This window comes from Bombus affinis, chromosome 6 (assembly GCF_024516045.1).
Source record: "Bombus affinis isolate iyBomAffi1 chromosome 6, iyBomAffi1.2, whole genome shotgun sequence".
NCBI lineage: Eukaryota > Metazoa > Arthropoda > Insecta > Hymenoptera > Apidae > Bombus > Bombus affinis.
In genome coordinates, this window is record NC_066349.1 from 3,545,643 (window position 1) to 3,568,791 (window position 23,149).

General features: G+C 42.0%; 1 protein-coding gene and 1 long non-coding RNA gene across 2 annotated transcripts; one reads left to right on the top strand and one right to left on the bottom strand.

Moving 5' to 3' along the window:
- Positions 1-699: 699 nt before the first annotated feature.
- On the bottom strand, positions 700-21,569 carry LOC126917972 (furin-like protease 2). The gene is made up of 4 exons (XM_050725471.1): positions 21,474-21,569; positions 2,174-2,373; positions 1,461-1,742; positions 700-1,193 (listed from the first exon to the last, which is right to left on the bottom strand). Exons 3-4 carry the CDS (start codon positions 1,729-1,731, stop codon positions 964-966), a joined length of 501 nt encoding a protein of 166 aa, XP_050581428.1. The 5' UTR covers positions 1,732-1,742; positions 2,174-2,373; positions 21,474-21,569; the 3' UTR covers positions 700-963.
- An 825-nt stretch (positions 21,570-22,394) lies between these two features.
- On the top strand, positions 22,395-22,983 carry LOC126917977 (uncharacterized). Its single transcript, XR_007711153.1, has 2 exons — positions 22,395-22,717; positions 22,789-22,983. It is a non-coding gene; the product is annotated as an uncharacterized LOC126917977 (long non-coding RNA).
- The last annotated feature ends 166 nt before the right edge of the window (positions 22,984-23,149 follow it).

Genomic DNA, 23,149 nt, shown 5'->3' on the forward strand with positions numbered 1-23,149 from the left:
CAGAACTTTCACGTGGTTGTTGTTAATTTTTAACTTGTAGTCCTCTTTGCTGATATCTCTTTCAATGGTCCTTATCATTGACTGTATGTCGATTACGTCGTCAATGAATATTGGCGGGGGAGGGGGAATTCTTTGGGTATGGAGATTATTTACCGTTTCGGTTGTATTCATGGAGTCTTCCGTAGTCTCCAGTATTGAGAATCTATTGAAGGTGGTCACCTGGCTGGCTGGTGGTTTAGCTTGACTCATATTCACATTTGTCTTGCTTGGTTCCAGCTTGCGTTTTTTTGAGTGATGGTCGTTTACCAGGAGAGATGTGTTGCCCCCTTGCCACAGGGGAGGAAAAACGGCGGTGTTATGATTTAGCTCCGAAGAGCCTGTTTGGAATGTTAGAGCCATCATCGAGCTAGTTAATTCAGTATGAAAGAACTAGTCGAGAGGCTGTTAACCCTTAGCTAGGTTTGTTGGATTCGCTTTCGACAGATGGGCGTCACGTGGAGTTTTGTGAACTTCACAGGGCACTGGACACACGTCTGCACGTTTCGGCACTCAGCAGCAACTGGATGGTCACGTGCTGTTTTGTGAACTTCGCAGGGCACTGGACACAGGCCTGCACGCTTCGGCACTCACCAGCGAACTGCCTACAAATTGAAGAGCATATTTATAATTTCGGTTCTTTGATGGCAAAACGGATAATAATATTTTAAATGTAAGATTGAAATCGTATATTAATTTGTTTTCGATTTTTGTTTGTTCTCCAATACAGCAAGAGCTGTTTTTATAACGTATTTTTAAGAACTATAAAATAGCATATGATTAATACTTTAGATGCTTTTTCATAATTGATTGGTTTAGAGGATCAATTTAATGGAAAGGCATTTGGTCAAGAATTAAGAATGAAAATAATATAATAGATAGATTGGTTGTATAAAGAGATAGATTTGAACTTTCGCATAACATAAATCAGGTACATACCTGAAGAGCGACGAATATGGTAGCGAACAGAGCAACAGATATGAGACAAATGGCGACAGCTATAGTCGTAGTCGCTCTTATCGCCAGCGAAGCCGAATCGTTTTTATCGGTCGTTCTTTCGTAGTTTGCATACACTTCAGAAATAGCTGTGTCAGCCGAGGCAAATTCTGTTCCTGGCACTCTTCTTTTACCAGCTGGTGAGCTGTTCCTGCAGCCACCTGTATTAACGTTTAGAAAAACATTGATTAACGCTGATTAAATCCATATTGAGCGAAATAAAATTCTGTAAAACAATCCAAAATTGAATTTGATTTTTTACTAATTCCTTACCACATTTGTACTAGGCTATTATTAATATTGTAGTGCGTACATTCATGGAATTTTTTTCTGATTTCGAAATTATATTCATGAATTTAAACCTTAGAAAATTTATGTTCTCAAGTTATTTAATATTCCTCAGTCCAATAATGACTAATTTCTCTTACCAGTTTCCGGATCACAAAGACAGCACTCTTCAGCCAGCGCCCCCTTCTCGTTACCCATGCAGCAAGGAACGCACTGATTGTTCAACTTATCCAGATGCAATGGTGGCGAACACGCCGTGTAACTAAATTTTCCTGGACCAGTACATCTTCCACAATCGGGAAGGCAATTTTTACAGAACTGCGTCAGGGGATCGTAGTATTGCGCTCCAAGACATTCCATGCAGAGGCCACCCTTTAGCATCGAATGGGGTGGGTAAGAAGTACATTCCATCGGCCCTTCTCCTGTAATGCATTCACGCGTTAATCTTTCTTTCACACAGACACACTTATATGAGATATACTACTGCTCATAAATATGCAGACATTTTAACTGATTTATGATGATACATAGTACACGTACATTGGTAAAGTACATAAATTAATGAGAAATGAATGGCTAAAGATAATATCCAACTATAGAATACAGTATTTATATAACAGTTAACAATTTTTAACTTATAAAAACTTCTTAAAAGATTCACTTTTAAGTGCAGTTTAAAAATTACGATAAAAATTGATATACTTTTCTTAATTTTTGCTTTTTATCAATTTTCATGAAAATGTACATATATAAATTTCAATTGTTTAATACACAAAATTAACCGTGATATCTCATGAGAATTTTTTTGTCATGTTTGAAAAAACCGAAACACGCTGGTATTTCTCTTATATACCTTTGCAAGTACGACAGTAATGGTGACACTTCTGGCAGCCGAAGTTAGATTTGAAGAATCCTTCGGGACACTCCGAATGACACTCGCCCGCTGCTAGTTGCCAACCACGAGGGCAGATCACGCATTGATCTCTTCTGGGTCCGGAACACGTTTTACACGACAGGTAGCATTTCGCGCACTGACCTCGATCGCTGTAATATCTGCGTTGAAACAAGATCTTTCGTTTCATGCATTTATCGACGTTCGTGTTATATAAGATCGTAGAAGTTTTTAGAATTTTAGATTTCTCTGTAAGGAAGGGGTTGAAATATTTCAAGTTCTATGATAATTTAGTAAAAACGTTTTAGGTTTGATAGAAGATCATCTCTCAGTTGCTAATTCCTTATCCAAAAACTAATATATAACAAAATAAAAACTCAACGAATATACCAGAAACGAAAGGTAAAAGAAAACAGGAAAAATATTTGATTTTTCTAAAACAAACTTACCCCTGAGCACAAGAGGACCTGCACTCTCCACTCTGGAGCTGCAATCCATCTTGACAAGCAGTGCAGTTCAATCGAGACACGCACGTTTTGCAAGTATGCAAGGTACGCAAACGGGTCTAGAGGGCTGCGCCATTGAATAATAACCATCGTCGCACTGATACACATAGCGTTTCCCTTGAAGGAGCAGCGATGTTTGACAGGAGACACAATGATCTTCACCAGGTCCAGCGCAAGTTTTACATGAAGTATGGCACTGCTTGCAGTGGCCATTTTCATAATATTCCGATGTATCACAACGATCACGATGTTCAGGAGAGCAGAGGCTTTCTTCGTTCAAGCTCCAGCCTTCATCGCAACTTGTGCAGGTTGACATGGAGCAGGTAACACATCCGGGTGGACATGGAATGCATTCGCGACGCTTTTTGTCCGCTCCATAACCCGCTGGACAAGACGCTCGACATGATCCTGGGATTTATAAAATTCATTTTAAATTAAAGCTTAAATTGTACCGTTGAGTTATAGCTGACTATAATATTAGGTAGAATTGTGGTGGCACTCGACAAGCCAAATATCACCACTCGACACTAACTAGTGTTGGACAACGGCAGCGCAGTGGTTAGCGCTTTTTTTTACGGAGTTGACCGTAATCCTCCGAGCAGGTCGGACCTCTCGGCCCTAAGGGATAAACAGGCGTAGGCCCTAACAGTGAGCGCGGCAAGCTATACAGTGCACAGTAGACAGTGAGAGAGCAAAAAAAAAAAAAGGAAAAACAAAAAGAGTGCTAAACAGTGAAAAAATAGTGATAACATCAACCACTCTAGAATCAATTTAAAAATAGAAGAAGAAAGGAATGAATTCGAAACCAAGGAGGCGGAATCCGCCATAAACTCGTCAAAAAAAGGAATCAAAAGAAAAATTGAAAAACAACAAATAATTAAAGATAGCAGCATAAGAACTGCTACACAAAAGACGCGGAAACTCAATCCGCCCCCAAACCTGGTAACCAGGAACAAAATAAACCCCAAACTAGAAAATTTAAAAGGAGAAGAAAGCGACTCACAAGAAGAGCGCGACGATAGAAACGAAAATATTTTTTTTTTTTTTTTTTTTTTATTTATTAGAATATTTACAATCAATTCTCATTGAGGATTTTCAGTAACTTAATTTGGCGTGATACAATGACATGGATTATAATTGCTTTATATTGTTGATTCTAGTAGGACTAGGGGTTTAATCTAGAGGGTATTTTCTTTTTAGTCTGCGGATCTGGTCCGTCATGTCCAGTAGCTGGGTGACTAGTGGGTTGTGGTGGTTGTTGACTCTTGTGCTATATCTGCTTCTGGACTTGTGTATTTCATCTTTGACTGTAGGTATCTTGAGGTCTCGGTGGATTGTTTCGTTGGTAACATACCAGGGTGCATTTAATAGGGATCTTAGCGATTTCGATTGGAAGCGTTGGAGTATTTCAATGTTGGAGTTACTTGCTGTTCCCCATAGTTGGATTCCGTAGGTCCAGACAGGTTTTATTACGGCCTTGTAGAGGGTTATTTTGTTCTGTATGTTTAGTTTGGAGCGTCGGCCCGTGAGCCAATAGAATTTTCTTAGTTTTTCCTTTAGTTGCTTTGTTTTTTCCGAGATATGTTTTTTCCAAGTTAGCCTCCTGTCCAGGGTCATGCCCAGGTATCTTACGGAGTCCTTGCTTGGGATTATTGTGTTGTTAATGGTGACCTGGGGGCAGGTTTGTTTTCGGAGCGTGAAGGTTACATGGGAGGATTTTTTTTCGTTTATTTTAAAACCCCATTTTTGGAACCACTTTTCCATGGAGTCGAGACTTCGCTGGAGAGTGGATGAGGCAATTGCCGGGTCTGCGTGGGTAGCTAATAGTGCTGTGTCGTCGGCAAATGTTGCTATTGTTACCTCGTTTGATATGGGTAAGTCGGCAGTGTAGATGGAGAATAGTAGGGGTCCGAGGACACTACCTTGCGGTATGCCGGATTCTATTTGGAATGTTGCGGAAGTGGCGCTAGACATTTAACTATGAATTGTCTGTTGGTAAGGTAGGATTTTAAGATGGAGTAGTACGGGTGGGGTAGGATTTTTTTAAGCTTGTAGAGTAGCCCTTCATGCCATACTTTATCGAATGCTTGTTGGATGTCTAGGAATACGGTTGAGCAGTATTTTTTCTTTTCAAGGGTCTGGCTGATCATGTGGGTTATGCGGTGGATTTGCTCTACTGTTGAGTGTTGTTTTCGGAAGCTGAATTGGTGATCTGGGAGAGTTTTCAATTCTTCTATGAGTGGAAGAAGACGATTCGTGAGCATCCTCTCGAATAGTTTAGAAAGGGTAGGTAAGAGACTGATTGGGCGATAGGAGCTGGCTTCATATATTGGTTTACCTGGTTTGGGGATGAGGGTGATTAGTGAGATTTTCCACGCCTTAGGAAAGTGTTCAAGGCGGAGGATGGCGTTAAAGATTGATGCGATGAGTGCGATCCCTTTTATGGGGAGTTCCTTGATTGCTTTATTTCCTATTAGGTCGTGACCTGCTGCTTTCTTGGGGTTTAGGCGACTGATTGCTTCTATGATCTCTGCAGAAGTGAAGGGTTGGATAGGAGGGGACATTTGGAAGGGAGTGTGCAGGTATTCGGTGACGTCTGCTGCAGCTATGGAGGAATGAGGTTGGAATACTTCAGTCAAGTGTTTAGCAAATAGGTTGGCTTTTTCTATAGGGCTACGCGCCCATCCACCCTGCGGGCGGCGGATTGGAGGTATTATTTGTGGGGGGCGCGTGAGTTTCCTGGAGGCTTTCCATAGAGAGTAGTTTGAGTCGGCTGTGGGGGACAGGCTGGCGAGATATTTGTGAAAACGGTCGTTATTCTAGTTCTTTATGGTTTTGGATAGTTTTCTAGTTGCGTTGTTTAGTTTGCGTTTGTCCTCCGATGTTCTATGGGTCTGCCATATTCTTCTTAGTCTACGTTTTTCTGCTATTTTTCTTAATATATACTGGGGATATTCGTGTTTGCTGATGGACGTTTTTGCCGGTGTGGAGAAGCGAATAGCGTTTATTATGCTCGTGTTTAGGTATTCCGTGGCTGCTTCGATTTCTTCATTGGTTTTTAGTGAAGTTGAGGCTGAAGTTGTGTGGGTAAAGACTTCTCTAAAGAGCTGCCAGTTGGTGTGTTGGTTATGAATGGAGCCATTAAGTGTATTCTCGATGATAGTTGAACTGACTGTTACTATCACGGGGGAATGATCAGAGGAGAGATCCGCCGAGGAATTGATTTGGACGTGTCTTGACGAGATATTTTTAGTTATGAGGAAATCAAGGAGATCGGGTATTTTGTTTGTGTCGGTGGGCCAGTATTTGGGTCCGTATGTGGTAAGGTAGTTGAGGTTGTTGATTATTATGCTGTTGAGGAGGTTTTTGCCTCTTACTGTAACCAGTCTGCTGCCCCATTGGGTGTGTTTGGCGTTGTAGTCTCCTCCAGCTATGAATCTATTGCCCAGGGTGTCCAGGAAGTTGTCAAAGTCTTCTTTGGCGATGGAGTGTCTGGGAGGGCAGTATACAGCTGAAGTGGTGATTGTGCCATAACAGTCTTCCATTGCAACATTTGTTGCTTGGAGGTAGTCTTTCTGGAATGGTGGAAGTTCGTAGTGCTTGATGTTTGCTTTGATTATGATTCCGGTGCCGCCGTGGGCCTTTCCGCTGGGGTGTTGGGTATGGTAGAACTTGTATCCGTTTATGTTCAGGTAGTTTTTGTCGGTGAAGTGGGTTTCAGATATGAGCATTATGTCGATTAGCTGGTGTTTTAGGAAGAGTTCTAGCTCAAGTTTGCGTTGCGCTAGACCATTGGCGTTCCACAGAGCTATGCGTCTTGGCTTTATTTTGTGTCTGGGCGTATTAATTTTTCCATTATGTGTGTTAATAGCAATAGCAAATTGTTTATTTGTTCTGATTGTTTCTCTATTAGCTTTTCCAGTCTAGAGACGTTGTCTGTGTTAGGTGAGGTGGGGGCACTATTTTGGGGAGGATCCCTGTGGCTATTTGGTGTATTTTGAGTGCATTGTACCGCTTGGGCATAGGAGTTTGAGGGAGTGGTGAGTTTGATAGGGCTGGGTGTTTGATTGGTTGGGGGGATTGGGATTACGGTGGATTTCGGCGTGCTGGGTGTTTGGTAATTTTCCTCTTTTGTTCTGATTTTGGGGTATTTGCTTGAGTACAGGGTTTTGTAGGCTGAGCAGCCTTTGTAGTTGGCAGGATGATCACCTTGAAAGTGGATGCACTTCGCTGGGGTTTCCGGTGATTTCCTGCATTGGTCGGTGGGGTGAGTACCTGCACATTTGACGCAACGGAAGGTGTGGTTGCAGTATTTCTGTGTGTGCCCATATCTTTGGCACCTTTTGCATTGGACTATCTCCTTTTTGGTTTGCGGTGGTTCGAATTTAACGATGGCGTTCATTAGGCGACTGATACTGTAGATGCTTCTGTAGATACTTCTTGTTGTTTGGTTTCTGTTTTAAATCAATGAAAAATAGGGATAGCGGGTCTTTTGTAACTCTGTGCCTTATATTGCTGACATTGGTGACTTCGTGGCCGAGTTTCGATAGTTCTATTTTTAGTTCGTCGATGTCTGCGGAGTGGTGGATGTTTCGTAGCACCACCCGAAAAGGTCTTTCTTCTTTGAGTTGGTAGGTGTGGAAGTTGGCGTTCAGGGCCCTGAGTGTTTTGGTGGGCTTCCTGTAAGCTTCTGGATTTGTCGGCAGGATTTTTACTTGATTGTTGGCTATCTTCAGGTTATAGTCCTCCTTGGAGATATCTCTCTCTAAGGACTTGGTCATTGTCTGGATGTCGATGACATCATTAACAAATATTGGTGGGGGAGGAGGGCTTCTCTGTGCTTGTTGGTTTGGTGGCGGGCCTGCGATTTCCATGGCGTCGTTTGTGGATTCAAGTATTGTGAACCTATTGTGGGTGTTGAAGTGTGTTGTTTGCTGTTGGTTTGAGTTTGTATTTGGTGGTTCAATTTTACGTTTTTTCGCTTTATTGGCATCGTTGGCGCGTGGAGATCTGCTGCACTTCTGCCACGGGGGGAGTAGTGCGGGGTAGTTGTAAGTTTGCGTGGGCGAGCCTGGTGGTAAAAGCTGGGCCATCATCGAGCTAGCTATTTCAATATAAATAACTAGTCGTGAGGCTATGAGTCAAGGTTCGGGTAGGGGTTAGCTGCGTAGGCTTTTCTTCTCTCTGGCGGATAGGAAACACTTGGAAGGATAGGAGCACGTTATGTTCACGTTCGACGGTTGGGTGACACGTGTTGCTTTCGAACTTCACTGGGCACTAGAGACACGTCTGTACGCTTCGGCACTCAACAGCGAACTGAGAAACGAAAATATGAAACAAAGAAGAAGCCCACAACCTCAACCAATGACTATCACATTAAAAAACAGATTCGATGCCCTCCAAGCCCAAGACCCCAGCACACCGCAACCGCATGTAAACATTATCGATAACATTAAAAAAAAAAACGACGTATTAAGGGAAAAGGCAACCAGACAGCCCACTCCCCCGGTCACGTCACCAATAACCACAAGCAAAAGCCATACCGCCCGGACAAGCACCCCCCCCCCCCCCCCGCCACCCCGCAGAAAAAAACAACACCGCAACCTTCATCAGTACTGAAAAACCAAACGCACAAGGGCCTGCCACCCAGCCACCCCTCTGAAGACCAGGCAGACCACCCCACATCAGCAAAAGGGGCCAGGCCACCCCCCATCAACATAATGTTACAAGACCCGAAAGACACAATAGCACTCATGGAAAAGTCCCTCAAAATCAAGAACTTCCATATCAAAAGAATCCACTCAGGTAAGCACGTACTTTATCTGCAAAACCTAAATGACCACGCGAACGCAAAAAAAATACTGACCGCAGCCAACACGGCCTATTTCACATATACCCCAAAATCTCAAAAACCCCACATATACCTACTAAAAGGGCTAGGAAACAGCTACACAAAAGCGGAAATCCTAGAAGACCTAAAAGCCCTGAAAATAGAAGAAGTTAACTTCACCAAAGTGACGCGATTCACAACAAGAAAATCAAGGGAGAACAACACATTGCTCCCAATCTATATAATCCAAGTCTCCCCCGATAGCAACATTGGGAACCTACTAAAAATAAACAGACTCAACTATCTGAAAATAGCCTGGGAAAAAATTAAAAAAAACGATATCACGCAGTGCTCAGTTCCGCCTGGGCAGGCGACCTAAACGGACGTGCGAAACAGTGCTCCAGTGAAAGTGCGGCAAGAGAGAAGAGATAGGGACAAAGTTAAAGCCAAAAATAGACAAAAAGTGGAATCATGCAGATTCCACCAATAAAAATAATTAACTCCGGTGAAACATTTTTCATAAATAAAGCTACAGACTCTACATATGTAGAGAAAAATGATGACATTATGGAAACAACACAATCCGACGAAGAGCAAAACATACCAATACACCAGGAAGAAAGCTGGACGGTGGCAACCTCCAGCAAAAAACGGAAGGTAACCCCGCTCGCAAGCGCGAGGAAAATTGATACATATGAAAAAAAACAATGGCTACAAGATATCAAACTGCACAATCCATTCAGCGCACTGCCAGAAGAGGCAGCAACGGACCCAACGGAAAGTCCGACAAACCGTACACCCAAACCACCACCAATATACGTAGACGCAAAAATAATTGACCCCCTCATCGAACTGCTAAACAACATCGCAGGAAAACACAACTACATCATCAAACAGATAAAAATAGACCAGGTTAAAGTACAAACCAACACCCCAGAAACATTCAGAAAAATTACAAGATCACTAAAGGAAAAAAATGCAGCATATCACACTTTTCAGCTCAAAACAGACAAAAGCTACAAAGCAGTAATCAGGGGACTACACCCAAAAACAAATACTGGAAAAATAAGTGAAGAACTGGCAAAAATCGGACACCAAGTAAGGTCAATAAATAACATAAACAAATACGATACCAAACAACCACTACCGCTATTCCTAGTTGAACTAGAACCTAAAAACAACAATAAGGAAATATACGATATAGAAAAATTACTAAACACAATAGTAAAAGTGGAGCCACCCAGGCATAAAAAAGAAATCCCACAATGCATAAGATGCCAACAATACGGACACACCAAAAATTATTGTAATAGAACCCCGGCATGCGTTAAATGCGCAAAAAATCATCTCACGACACACTGCCCATCCACGGGAAAAATTGAGGAGGTTAAATGCTACAACTGTAACGGAAACCACCCAGCCAGCTATAAAGGATGTGAAGTAAGAAAACAATTACAACGTAAACTGTTCCCGCCCCTACGAAGCAGAACAATCACTAACACACAAGCCCAACAGGACAGCACAAATCCTGAAATAATTCCAAGTACAGAGCAAGCAACAAACACCAAACCTATCAGCACCAACACCATTGGCGGTCTAAGCTATGCTCAAATAACCAGCCAATCAACACATACACACAACCAATACCACAGCAATAGTAACAATGACACTGCAGAAATCAAAGAACTACTCAAACAATCCATAAAGAACACCGAAATGCTAACCAGAATGATAAGCGAACAAAATGCAGTATTAAAACAGCAAACTCAACAAATCACAGTCATGCTACAACTAATTACAAACGTGCCAAGCAAAAAATAAAAACGGACACTCTAAAAATAGCAGCCTGGAACTCAAATGGCCTGCAACAACGAGCCCTCGAAATTAAAACATTCATATACAATAACAATATAGACATACTACTTGTCTCAGAAACACACTTCACTACAAAAAGCTACTTGAAAATACCATACTACACCATATATGATACCAAACACCCCTCAGGAAAAGCTCACGGAGGGACAGCAGTGATAGTCAGAAACGATATCAAACATTATCTACACAGCCAAGTTAACAAAGAATATTTACAAGCAACCACTGTCACAGTTCAAACTAGCAGCAACTACTTCCAGTTGTCAGCAGTATATGTGCCTCCGCGACACAAAATAACAACACAAATGTGGGAAGAATACTTCCAGGACCTAGGGGACAAGTACATCGCAGCGGGAGACTACAACTCAAAGCACACGCTTTGAGGGTCAAGAAACATTACACCTCGAGGTAGAACACTGGAAAAATACATAAGAAATAATAACCTCAATATATTATCCACAGGAACACCGACACATTGGCCGACTGACCTGAACAAAAAACCAGATCTTCTGGACTTTGCAGTTACAAGGGGACTAAACACAAATAAACTAAAAATAACACCCAACCTCGAGCTCAGCTCCGATCATACACCCATAATAATTGAATACAGAAACAAACCAATTCACTATAGCAAACCAGAAACACTATGCAACAAAACCACCAAATGGCAAACTTTCAAAGAAATAATAGAAAGCAAAATAAACTGCAACATCCCGTTAAAAACTCCTGAACACATAGAACAGGCAGTAGCAACATTGACAGCAACTATTCAGGAAGCAGCAAGGACAACCACTACTCCCGAACCAACCAGCAGACAAACAATAACAATCCCGCAAGAAATACTCGACAAAATCAAAGAAAAAAGAAAAGCAAAAGCAAAATGGCAAAAATACAGAACCCGAGAAAACAAAAAACACTTAAACAAACTTGCAAAGGAAATAAAAAACAAAATAAAGGAGCACAACGATAACGAATTCGCAAAGTTCATAGGGACACTCTCCACACACGAGAACACCAACTACTCACTATGGAAAGCCACGAAAAAAATAAGGAAGCCAATAATACCCGTCCCGGCAATCAGAAAAGCAGATAACACATGGGCAAGAAGCAACGAAGAACAAGCTGAAGAATTCTCCAGTTCGCTGTCGAGTGCCGAAGCGTGCAGACGTGCCTCTAGTGCCCAGTGAAGTTCGAAAACAACACGTGTCGCCCAACCGTCGAAAGTGAACACAACGTGCTCCTATCTTCCCAAGTGTTTCCTATCCGCCAGAGAGAAGAAAAGCCTACGCACCTAACCCCAACCCGATCCCTGCCGCATAGCCTCACGACTAGTTATTCATATTGAAATAGCTAGCTCGATGATGGCCCAACAATCACGACCAGGCTCGCCTGTCCAAACCCATCACTACCCCGCGCTACTCCCCCCGTGGCAGAAATTCTGCAGATCCCCCCGTGCCAACGACGCCAATAAGGCGAAAAAACGCAAAACCGAACCAGCAGACACAAACTCGAACGAACATCCACCAAAGCAAATTAACACCCACAACAGGTTCGCAATTTTGGAATCCACCAACGATGCCATGGAAACCGCAGGCTCACCACTTAACCACCACGCACAGAGACGCCCCCCTCCCCCACCAATATTTATTAACGATGTCATCGACATCCAGACAATGACCAAGTCCTTAGAGAGAGATATCTCCAAGGAGGACTATAACCTGAAGATAACCAACAATCAGGTAAAAATCCTGCCTACGAATCCAGAAGCTTACAGGAAGCTCACCAAGACACTCAGGGCCCTGAACGCCAACTTCCACACCTACCAACTCAAAGAAGAAAGACCTTTTCGGGTGGTGCTACGAAACATCCACCACTCCGCAGACATCGACGAACTAAAAATAGAACTATCGAAACTAGGCCACGAAGTCACCAATGTCAGCAACATAAGGCATAGAGTCACAAAAGACCCGCTATCCCTATTTTTCATTGATTTAAAACAGAAACCAAACAACAAGGAAATCTACAATATCAGTCGCATAATGAACGCCATCGTTAAATTCGAACCACCGCAAACCAAAAAGGAGATAGTCCAATGCAAAAGGTGCCAAAGATATGGGCACACACAGAAATACTGCAACCACACCTTCCGCTGCGTCAAATGTGCAGGTACACACCCCACCGACCAGTGCAGGAAATCACCGGAAACCCCAGCGAAGTGCATCCACTGTCAAGGTGATCATCCTGCCAACTACAAAGGCTGCTCAGCCTACAAAACTCTGTACTCAAGCAAATACCCCAAACTTAGAACAAAAGAGGAAAATTACCAAACACCCAGCTCGCCGAAATCCACCGTTATCCCAATCCCCCCAACCAATCAAACACCCAGCCCTATCAAACTCACCACTCCCTCAAACTCCTATGCCCAAGCGGTACAAGGCACTCAAAATACACCAAATAGCCACAGGGATCCTCACCAAAATAGTGCCCCCACCTCACCTAACACAGACAACGTCTCTAGACATGAAAAGCTAATAGAGAAACAATCAGAGCAAATAAACAATTTGCTATCGCTATTAACAATCATAATGGAAAAATTAATACGCCCAGACACAAAATAAAACCAAGACGCATAGCTCTGTGGAACGCCAATGGTCTAGCGCAACGCAAACTTGAGCTAGAACTCTTCCTAAAACACCAGCTAATCGACATAATGCTCATATCTGAAACCCACTTCACCGACAAAAACTACCTGAACATAAACGGATACAAGTTCTACCATACCCAACACCCCAGCGGAAAGGCCCACGGCGGCACCGGAATCATAATCAAATCAAACATTAAGCACTACGAACTTCCACCATTCCAGAAAGACTACCTCCAAGCAACAAACGTAGCAATAGAAGACTGTCATGGTACAATCACCACTTCAGCTGTATACTGCCCTCCCAGACATTCCATCGCCAAAGAAGACTTCGACTACTTCCTGGACACCCTGGGCAATAGATTCATAGCCGGAGGAGACTACAATGCTAAACACACCCAATGGGGTAGCAGACTGGTTACAGTAAGAGGCAAAAACCTCCTCAACAGCATAATAACCAACAACCTCAACTACCTTACCACATACGAACCCACACACTGGCCCACCGACACAAACAAAATACCCGATCTCCTTGATTTCTTCATAACCAAAAATATCTCGCCAAGACACGTCCAAATCAATTCCTCGGCCGATCTCTCCTCTGATCATTCCCCCGTGATAGTAACAGTCAGTTCAACCATCATCGAGAATACACCTAATGGCTCCATTCATAACCAACACACCAACTGGCAGCTCTTTAGAGAAGTCTTTACCCGCACAACTTCAGCCTCAACCTCACTAAAAACCAATGACGAAATCGAAGCAGCCACGGAATACCTAAATGCGAGCATAATAAACGCTATCCGCGTCTCCACACCGGCAAAAACGTCCATCAGCAATCACGAATACCTCCAGTACATATTAAAAAAAATAGCAGAAAAACGTAGACTAAGAAGGATATGGCAGACCCATAGAACACCGGAGGACAAACGCAAACTAAACAACGCAACTAGAAAACTATCCAAAACCATAAAGAACTACAATAACGACCGTTTTCACAAATATCTCGCCAGCCTGTCCCCCACAGCCGACTCAAACTACTCACTATGGAAAGCCTCCAGGAAACTCACGCGCCCCCCACAAATAATACCTCCAATCCGCCGCCCGCAGGGTGGATGGGCGCGTAGCCCTATAGAAAAAGCCAACATATTTGCTGAACACCTGACTGAAGTATTCCAACCCCATTCCTCCATAGCTGCAGCGGACGTCACCGAATACCTGCACACTCCCTTCCAAATGTCCCCTCCTATTGAACCCTTCACTTCTGCAGAGATCATAGAAGCAATCAGTCGCCTAAACCCCAAGAAAGCAGCAGGTCACGACCTAATAGGAAATAAAGCAATCAAGGAACTCCCCATAAAAGGGATCGCACTCATCGCATCAATCTTCAACGCCATCCTCCGCCTAGAACACTTTCCTAAGGCGTGGAAAATCTCACTAATCACCCTCATCCCCAAACCCGGTAAACCAATATATGAAGCCAGCTCCTATCGCCCAATCAGTCTCTTACCTACCCTGTCTAAACTATTCGAGAGGATGCTCACGAATCGTCTCCTTCCACTCCTAGAAGAATTGAAAACTCTCCCAGATCACCAATTCGGCTTCCGAAAACAACACTCAACAGTAGAGCAAATCCACCGCATAACCCACATGATCAGCCAAACCCTTGAAAAGAAAAAATACTGCTCAGCCGTATTCCTAGACATCCAACAGGCATTCGATAAAGTATGGCATGAAGGGCTACTCTACAAGCTTAAAAAAATCCTACCCCACCCATACTACTCCATCTTAAAATCCTACCTTACCAACAGACAATTCATAGTTAAATGTCTAGGCGCCACTTCCGCAACATTCCCAATAGAATCCGGCATACCGCAAGGTAGTGTCCTCGGACCCCTACTATTCTCCATCTACACTGCCGACTTACCCATATCAAACGAGGTAACAATAGCAACATTTGCCGACGACACAGCACTATTAGCTACCCACGCAGACCCGGCAATTGCCTCATCCACTCTCCAGCGAAGTCTCGACTCCATGGAAAAGTGGTTCCAAAAATGGGGTTTTAAAATAAACGAAAAAAAATCCTCCCATGTAACCTTCACGCTCCGAAAACAAACCTGCCCCCAGGTCACCATTAACAACACAATAATCCCAAGCAAGGACTCCGTAAGATACCTGGGCATGACCCTGGACAGGAGGCTAACTTGGAAAAAACATATCTCGGAAAAAACAAAGCAACTAAAGGAAAAACTAAGAAAATTCTATTGGCTCACGGGCCGACGCTCCAAACTAAACATACAGAACAAAATAACCCTCTACAAAGCCGTAATAAAACCTGTCTGGACCTACGGAATCCAACTATGGGGAACAGCAAGTAACTCCAACATTGAAATACTCCAACGCTTCCAATCGAAAACGCTAAGATCCCTATTAAATGCACCCTGGTATGTTACCAACGAAACAATCCACCGAGACCTCAAGATACCTACAGTCAAAGATGAAATACACAAGTCCAGAAGCAGATATAGCACAAGAGTCAACAACCACCACAACCCACTAGTCACCCAACTACTGGACACGACGGACCAGATCCGCAGACTAAAAAGAAAATACCCACTAGATTAAACCCTTAGTCCTACTAGAATCAACAATATAAAGCTATTATAATCCATGTCATTGTATCACGCCAAATTAAGTTACTGAAAATTCTCAACGAGAATTGATTGTAAATATTCTAATAAATAAAAAAAAAAAAAAAAAAAAAAGAATTCTCCAACCACCTCTGCAACACATTCACACCACACATTATCAACAACAGCAACCTCAAAAGTCATACGGAGGAGGATCCACAAACCACTACTACCACAGCCGACAAGGAATACACCATACCTAAAACATCGGCACAAGAAATTAGAAACATAATTGATAAAACAAAAAACAACAAAGCGCCAGGAATCGACCTAATCAATGGTAAAATCTTGAAAAACCTTCCGCCAAAAGCAATAAGACTAATTACAATAATATTCAATGCAATTCTAAGAATTCAATACTTCCCCAAACCATGGAAATTAGCACAAATCAAAATGTTACATAAACCAGGCAAAGACCCGCACCAAACTGCATCCTACAGACCAATATCACTGCTCCCAGTATTTTCCAAAATACTGGAAAAGATAATATACGACCGCATAAAACCAATAATAGAGACAAAAAAACTAATACCGGATCACCAATTTGGTTTCAGAAACATACACTCCACGATAGAGCAAATGCACAGGCTTATAAACGAAATAATAGTAGCACTAGAAAACAAGGAATACTGCTTTATAGACATAGAGAAAGCATTCGATAAAATTAACCATGAAAGTCTACTATAAACAATTAGGAAACAATTCCCGGAGCAAATACACCACTTAATAAAATCCTACCTAAGCAGCAGAACCTTCGTAATAAAAATCAAGGACACACATTCTCAAGTTAAAGACATCAAGGCCGGGGTACCACAAGGAAGCGTCCTAGGCCCAATACTATACACATTATACACGGCGAACATACCAACAACTACCAACAGCACAGTATTGACATTCGCGGACGACACAGCTATACTAGCCAGGCATACTAACCCAGAAACGGCAGTCAAAATACTACAAGAACATATCGTAAAAATAGAAAATTGGCTACAAGAAAAACAATTAAAAGCAAACCCCAATAAATGCAACCATATTACATTCACGCTACGGAAAAAGATACCACCAAACATCCTATTGAACGGTACGCATATAACGCAAACAAAGCATGTCAAATACCTAGGACTCCACTTAGATCAAAAACTTACCTGGAAACTACACATCAAATCAATAGTAGAAAAAATACAGAAAATAAGGAGACAAATGTATTGGCTAACAAGCCGAAAATCCAAACTAAGCACAGAAAATAAAGTAAAAATATATAAAACGATCATAAAACCAATCTGGACGTACGGAATACCACTATGGGGGACGGCAGCAATGAGCCATATAAACAAAATAGAGGTAATACAGGCTAAAATCCTCAGAACAATAGTAAACGGACCTTGGTACGTCAGAAACGAAGATATACGAAGGGACCTGGGAATGCCAACGGTCAAGGAAGAAATCAGCAGATACTCCGAGAAATACAAATCAAGAATAGCAACACACATAAACCGGCTAGCTGCGGAAGCATACAAAATCACAAATATGGACAGAAGACTAAAAAGGAAGCACCCAGCAGACCTTATAAAGGACATAACCTAACAAACACGAGGATGGTACCCCGCTGGGGGTAGCCACCAACATGCTAATGTAACCGCTAAAAAATTCCACCAAATGTCCAAATTGGACAAATAGTGAATTTAAATAAATAAATAAAAAAAAAAAAAAAAAAAAAACGCAGTGCTACAAATGCCAGCGAATAGGCCACACAGCACAAAACTGTAACCTAAACTATCGCTGTGTAAAATGCACTGAACCGCACGGGCCAGGCGAGTGCAAAATAAAAAAAGAAGCAGCAGTAAGCAAAGAAAAAATCTAATGCGTAAACTGCAAAAACTACGGACATCCTGCATCATACAAAGGATGTCCAAAACTCGTCGAATTACGGAAAAAGATTAATGAAAAAATCACCAAAGCAAAAACAACAAAAATCGAAAGAATCGCCAAAATAAGCCGTAAGTACGTCCCCGAGCTAAAGTTCGCGGACATAGTAAAACAAAGAACAAGCATAAACGAGACAAGTCCGCAAGTAACAAACATAGCGGCACAAGTCAAACAAAACCCTAACCCAACAATAGACTCACCCCAAATAAGCATAATAAATGTCATTGAAGACTTCAAAAAAAGCATACTAAAAACTCTAAGCGACCAACAAACACAACTAAACGAAATCAAAAAAGCACTAAATACGCATGAAGAAAGAATCGATTCCATCTTCAACATCATCGAAAATATAGACGAAGATTAGCCAAAACACACCCGCCCACCAATCACAGCAGAAAATAAACCAGATAAAAGTTAAACATCTGAAAATCATATCAATAAACGCCAACTCACTAATCTCAAACCAAAAAAGATACAGCTTGCTAACATTAATTAAGAAAGAAACCCCCGACATAGTACTTATCTCAGAAACCAAACTGAACTATAGACATAAGGTGCAATACAAAAACTACTCTATAATAAGACACGACAGACCAAACGCTACCCAAGGAGGAGGAACGGCAATCCTCATAAAAAAACCCCCTGAAGTTCAAAACAATACAAAACGACAAAATAACAAACTTCAAAATCCTAGAGACGACGATCATAAAAATAAAAATAAACAATAAGGAAAACTTATTTATCTCCGCAGCCTACGCAGCCTACGGAAACCAGAAACAATTTAACGACGAATTCGACAATCTCTTCCAACTTTTACAGCTCGACAAACAGGAAAACTACTACATAATAGCCGGTGACCTTAACGCCAAACATACCAGCTGGAAAAACGAAATAAACAACACGAGAGGAAACTCCGTCAGAACCTGGCAAAACAATAAAAGCATTTTCTACAAAACAAACCTCTATGGCTCCGAGCTACCCTCTTACCCAAAAGGACGCTCCTACCTAGACATATGCCTAGCAGACGCCCGAATAAAATTCCAAAACTTACGACCAAATAACACTCTCAAAACCATAGACTACGACAGCGACCATAACGCCATAGTATTTCAGATAAGCAAAAGCACATCCGACTACCTAACACTCGAAACGCAGACCGAAACACCCAGGTACAACTACAAAAAGACAGACTGGAAAAAGTTCCAAAACCTGCTCGAACAGAACTGCGACCTAAAAATCTACAACAATGTCAACCTAACAGACAGACAAATCGACTCGTTCATAGACGAAATAGAAAAACATATACAAATCGCCCTACAAGAATCCGTACCGACATTTAAAAAAAAAGACTCCTGCGAGCCATATATAAACTATAAAATAAAAAATCTACAACGAGATAAAAGCTACATACTATCGAAATTAAACAACCTAAGACTCAACTACTCTTACGACAAAAGAGAAGACATAGAATTCCTAAAGTACCTGCTACACGAAATAAAATCACAACTAAAACAAGAATTCGCAAACTCTATAAATCAATACTGGACAAATAAAATAAAAAATATCTCCAAAAAAGACTCTGCTAGCATGTTCCCGCAGATAAATCAAATTTTCAGACCAAAGGAACAAAACTCCATCCCGCCCCTCAAACTGCCTCCAGAAAAAGCCTCCCTCATCCAAGAAACAGGCATCGAGATACACAACACCAACAAAGACACAGAGGGCAACTTCATAATATCAAAAACAACGGAAAAACTAGACATTATCGGCACCCACTTCGCCAAAACTCACACACAAAACGAACACATGGGCCGAGAACAATTAAACAGAATTATCATCGCCGAAACAAACATACTAAAAAATAAAATAAAACAAGACATAGCGCTAAACAAAACAGTCTGCACATTCTCAAACGAAAACACATTGGACGACCCCAAACAGCCCGACCCAGAAATAAACTACTTTACAAACTTCAATCAACTAAGTACAATCTTCTCCACGCTAAACAACAAAAAATCCGCCGGCTTCGATGGCATCCCAAACATCTCGCTCAAACGCCTACCAAACAAAATAAAATGGTACTACACAGTACTGTTTAATAATGCACTAAACAACACGTACTTCCCCAAAAAATGGAAAAAAGCCAAACTCATAGCCATTACAAAAAAAAATAAAGACGGCTCATCACCTGTAAACCTACGACCCATAAGCCTCCTCCCCAACATAAGCAAAGTATACGAAATGATCATAAACAACCCCCTAGCAGCCTTCTGCTCAAAAAATAAGATAATCCCGGAAAACCAATTCGGCTTCCGCCACAAACACTCCACAATCCACGCAATAAATAAACTTACGTCGGATATCTGCTGGGCACTTAACGCAAATCAGCGAGTAGCCGCCTGCCTAATAGACATCGAAAAAGCCTTCGACACCGTCTGGATCCCAGGACTCATTTATAAAATGATTAAAAAGAACTTCCCCGAATACCTAATCAAAATAGTATGGGACATGATAACAAACAAAACTTTCATAATGACCGACGGCTCGCACACTTCAAGCAAAGAATTCTCCATAGAGAACGGCCTGCAACAAGGAACAGTAAATTCCCCGCTACTCTTCAGCATCTACAATAACGACTTACTAAACCTCTTTAACCTCAACACATCCACACACAAACGCTCCATAGCCTTCGCGGATGACCTAATCATCTACGTAACAGGCCGCAAAACCAAAACGATAAGAACAGAACTGCAAGAACTCTTTAACAAAATCAGCGATTACTATCATACATGGAAACTAAAAATTAACGCAAGCAAATGCGAAACCATACTATTCAGACCCATGACAAGCAAAATCGGCCCAGCTGAAAGGGAACAAGTCAGGAAATTCCGCCTAAAAGAAAAAGCAAACGAAGAGAACCTCATACCACACAAAAATTGCGTAAAATACCTAGGAATAAACATAGATGAAAAACTAAATTATAAGCAACACATCGAAATCCAACTCTCCAAAGCCAGCAAAGCTTTTTGGAATACAAAAAGGCTGTTTTATTCCAGAATTCTCGATAGCAAAGTAAAAATCATGTGCTACCAATCGCTAATAAGACCCATTATAACCTACGGCTGCCCAATATGGTACAACATACCAGCGTCAATAATGGAAAAAATTCGCATATTTGAAAGAAAATGCATCAGAGCTTGCCTGAGCATTTACAGATCAGAACACAGCGGATACAGAAAATACATAAAAAACAAAAAAATATACGACTTAGCCAACATCCACCGCATCGACTGTCACATCCTAAAACTAACGAGAAATCACTTCTCGCAAGCCGCGAAGATCAAAGAAAACAGCCTAATCTTCGGCTGCTTATACCCAAACGACGCATACTTCAAAAACACTCTGTTAACAGGCTACATCCCCCCCGAAGCCTTTCTATACCTAGACGAAAGAAACTATCTCCAAGACCAAAACAACATACCCATAATTTATCATATGCAAAGGAAAATAGGAATGAAATCTATTCAATACGAGGAAAACCTAGATGGCCGCACGGCAGATACGAGGTGGAGATACAACATGGCCCTCCCCCAAAAGGATACAGAAGACAAACACAGAAAAAACACAAAAAAATATTGGTGGATACGGAACCCACAACAAAAAACAACAAGATAAAGAGCCACAGAACGGCAACGCTCACCGAATAAAAGTGTAAATATGTAAATAGATAAACAAATATTATACTAATCCCACAGAACATCAAAAATATTTGATTTTTCTAAAACAAACTTACCCCTGAGCACAAGAGGACCTGCACTCTCCACTCTGGAGCTGCAATCCATCTTGACAAGCAGTGCAGTTCAGTCGAGACACGCACGTTTTGCAAGTATGCAAGGTACGCAAACGGATCTAGAGGGCTGCGCCATTGAATAATAACCATCGTCGCACTGATACACATAGCGTTTCCCTTGAAGGAGCAGCGATGTTTGACAGGAGACACAATGATCTTCACCAGGTCCAGCGCAAGTTTTACATGAAGTATGGCACTGCTTGCAGTGGCCATTTTCGTAATATTCCGATGTATCACAACGATCACGATGTTCAGGAGCGCAGAGGCTTTCTTCGTTCAAGCTCCAGCCTTCATCGCAACTTGTGCAGGTTGACATGGAGCAGGTAACACATCCGGGTGGACATGGAATGCATTCGCGACGCTTTTTGTCCGCTCCATAACCCGCTGGACAAGACGCTCGACATGATCCTGGGATTTATAAAATTCATTTGAAATTAAAGCTTAAATTGTACCGTTGAGTTATAGCTGACTATAATGTTAGGTAGAATTGTGGTGGCACTCGACAAGCCAAATATCACCACTCGACACTAACTAGTGTCGGACAACGGCAGCGCAGTGGTTAGCGCTTTAGGTTACGAACGTTTGGAACCGGGGTTCGAATCCCGACGACCGGAGTCCGATTTTTCTTCCACGCACCAAATAACGGAGGAAAAATCAGCAGTACCCCAGCTGTGACATCTACGGCTCCTAGCGACAATTACTCCGGACGAGGCCCAACAACTACAACTATCACGGACAACAAATACCACCTCAAACTGGTGACCCCGACGTGACCGACAGCGAAACAGAGGTATGACCGTGATAGCACTACCGAGAGACTTCCATCATCGCGAATCTAAGACTGTGCAAGCTGGACTTACCGCTACAACGAACACGGAACGGCCCTTCCATCTTCAGCAAACCTGGACACCTCACCTCCGATCGACGCGCAAAGCAGGTGACAGAATACGAGACGATGACCAAGCCAAGAGTGATGTAGCCATCGCAAAGTTCATGGGCATCACCACCAGCACGTCATACTAAAGAGAGGAACAGAGTCCTACGACCCTACCCACCGTACAGAGGAACGCCCTGCACCGTACCGAGAGGTATCCATAACCATATCGAAGACATCGCGCAACATCTGCAAGGATAGGACAACAATCGGCTGACGCTTTACCACATTAAGATCTATAATGTTATCTCTGGTAAGGGGGTATTGTAGCGGCACTCGACAACAAATACCGCTACTCGACACTAACTAAGCAACTAACTCTAGGTTTCGAACGTTCGGGACCCGGGTTCGATTCCCGGCGCCCGTGATCCTATTTTTCTTCCACGCATCAAAATGGAAGAATAATTAGCAGTATCCCAGCAGCGACATCTACAGCCGGCAATTACTACTATCACGGACAACATATACCACCTCTACAATACTAATTAAGAATAATATTAAAATAACCATTGATGTTGATGATGAACTCTATAATTCCACCTTAATCATTTCAGAAACTTTAAAAATTACTAATTGCTTAAAATGATAAGCTTCTACCTTACGTATATGCTGTATAAATTTAGACGAGTATAATAGTGTATATATGAACATTACGAATATGGAACATGTAAGTGATATTACAAAA

What these genes read in the sequence shown, in the direction of transcription:
- LOC126917972 (XM_050725471.1), bottom strand. Translation starts at nt 1,731, where the DNA reads ATGGAATGTACTTCTTACCCACCCCATTCGATGCTAAAGGGTGGCCTC. An exon ending in TCTTTGTGATCCGGAAACTG is followed by an intron (nt 1,194 to 1,460) that starts GTAAGAGAAATT and finishes ACGTTAATACAG; the next exon opens with GTGGCTGCAGGAACAGCTCA.